At 44.8% G+C, this 1,595-nt stretch overlaps 1 protein-coding gene across 1 annotated transcript; it reads right to left on the bottom strand.

Annotated features, from left to right (window-relative positions):
- Positions 1-1,320, bottom strand: LOC104427415 (BRASSINOSTEROID INSENSITIVE 1-associated receptor kinase 1). The gene is made up of 2 exons (XM_018864715.2): positions 853-1,320; positions 1-774 (listed from the first exon to the last, which is right to left on the bottom strand). Exons 1-2 carry the CDS (start codon positions 1,316-1,318, stop codon positions 185-187), a joined length of 1,056 nt encoding a protein of 351 aa, XP_018720260.2. The 5' UTR covers positions 1,319-1,320; the 3' UTR covers positions 1-184.
- Positions 1,321-1,595: the final 275 nt, after the last annotated feature.

The raw sequence follows: 1,595 nt of genomic DNA, 5'->3' as shown, positions 1-1,595 counted from the left end.
TGAAGATGAAATCTAGCAGATAATAATTAGCACATGAAGCAAAAGATACACGTGGAAATAAGATACCACGCAGAAAGTGAAAGTGGCTAGGGACTCCATGATTCAGGCGAAAAGAAAAGATAGAAGCTGAAGATGATGTTGGATTTTAAGAAGTCGATCGAGATGTAGTATATCTTTGTGCCATTCATGGAGCAGCTTCGGATGAAGGAGAAGGAGGGAACGAGTAGAAAGGTGTCGAATCATGTTCGCTTAGGCTCCGACTGCTCCTACTGCTAGGATCCTGCCCAAGCAATTGGGTTTCAAGCATTCTAATTACTTGAGACATCTCGGGTCGAACCGATGGATCGTCGTGCGTGCACAACAATGCCAACTGAACTAGTCCCTCCGCTTCCTCTTCCGGGTATTTCCCCTGCAATTCAGGATCGATCAACGTTTTCAGCTCGTTCTTAATAATACCTCCGTCCGTTCGTTCTTCCAAAATGATATGTTTGCCAAACCGCAGCAGAAAAAGGTCCCAAGTCCCCTGTCCGGAGACGAGCTCGAGAAGCGTTCTCCCGAAGGCAAAAACGTCATTCTTCAGTGTGCACTTTCCTGTGTAACTGTACTCGGGGGCAATGAACCCCCTCACGCCATGGATGAAATTGTCATCGTAAACATAGTCATAGCAATTATAGGCTTGAGAACCAGAGTCGTATGCAACTGAATCTTCTACCCGGTTCTTTATAGTCCCCTCCTGTACATATCTCTCGTGCATGATCACAGCAGCGGAGAAACCTGCTATCACGGCCTCAAATTGCGCATTCAGCAATATACTATACGGGCAAATGTGGCGGTGCATGATCCTGATATTACCTTGATTGTGCAGGTGCGCTAGACCTCTGGCTGCTCCCAAGGCTATACGCTTGCGAGTTGTCCAATCGAGAGGTCCGGTCGACCGGTCCCGTAGCTCCCCAAGATTAGAAGCGAGGCTGTTGTGGATCATTAAGGGATAGACCAGTAAAAGCTCTTTCTTAGCCCTGCAAAAGCCCCTCAGGTTAAGCACGTTTGGGTGTAATGAAACCGAGCTCGCCACTTGCATTTCCCTTTCAAAGAACTCTTTCCTTTCTTGATCGATAGTGACTGCTCTTTTTACGACAACTAGAGAACCATCGGCTAACCGTCCCCGATAAACCACGCCGAACTCACCTCCACCCACGATGTTGCCATGGCTAAAGCGGTTCGTCGCGTCTCGCAGCTCCTTTAGAGAGAAGTTTCTAGGAGGTGTTGGATCATCTTCATCGGCACTGGAGAAACTGAAGGTTCGGAGATTGAACACCATGCTCAAATGCTTGTGTTCATCATCAACGCAAAGGGATGGAATTCCTTTTATGCATTGCGATAACATTATTATTATTATTATTATTATTATTATTATTATTATTATTATTATTATTATTATTATTATTATTATTATTATTATTTTGTTTGGTCAAAAACAAGACGTGGTATCCCACGCGGTATAAGGTATCTAGAAAATTATATTGAGCTTGCCGTCCTCAGCAAAATCACATAGTGACGGCCGGCTATGGGCCAAAATTCATGAGGAAACCATTGAC

The sequence above is a fragment of the Eucalyptus grandis genome, chromosome 11 (genome assembly GCF_016545825.1).
Source record: "Eucalyptus grandis isolate ANBG69807.140 chromosome 11, ASM1654582v1, whole genome shotgun sequence".
In the NCBI taxonomy this organism is placed as follows: domain Eukaryota; kingdom Viridiplantae; phylum Streptophyta; class Magnoliopsida; order Myrtales; family Myrtaceae; genus Eucalyptus; species Eucalyptus grandis.
The sequence above is the reverse complement of the archived record's forward strand: the minus strand, read 5'-3'. Positions and strand labels throughout refer to the sequence as shown.

Coding starts and splice junctions, on each gene's coding strand:
- LOC104427415 (XM_018864715.2), bottom strand. CDS start 1,318: ATGGTGTTCAATCTCCGAACCTTCAGTTTCTCCAGTGCCGATGAAGAT. Junction 775..852: donor AGCGCACCTGCACAATCAAG/GTAATATCAGGA, acceptor CCGTGATAGCAG/GTTTCTCCGCTGCTGTGATC.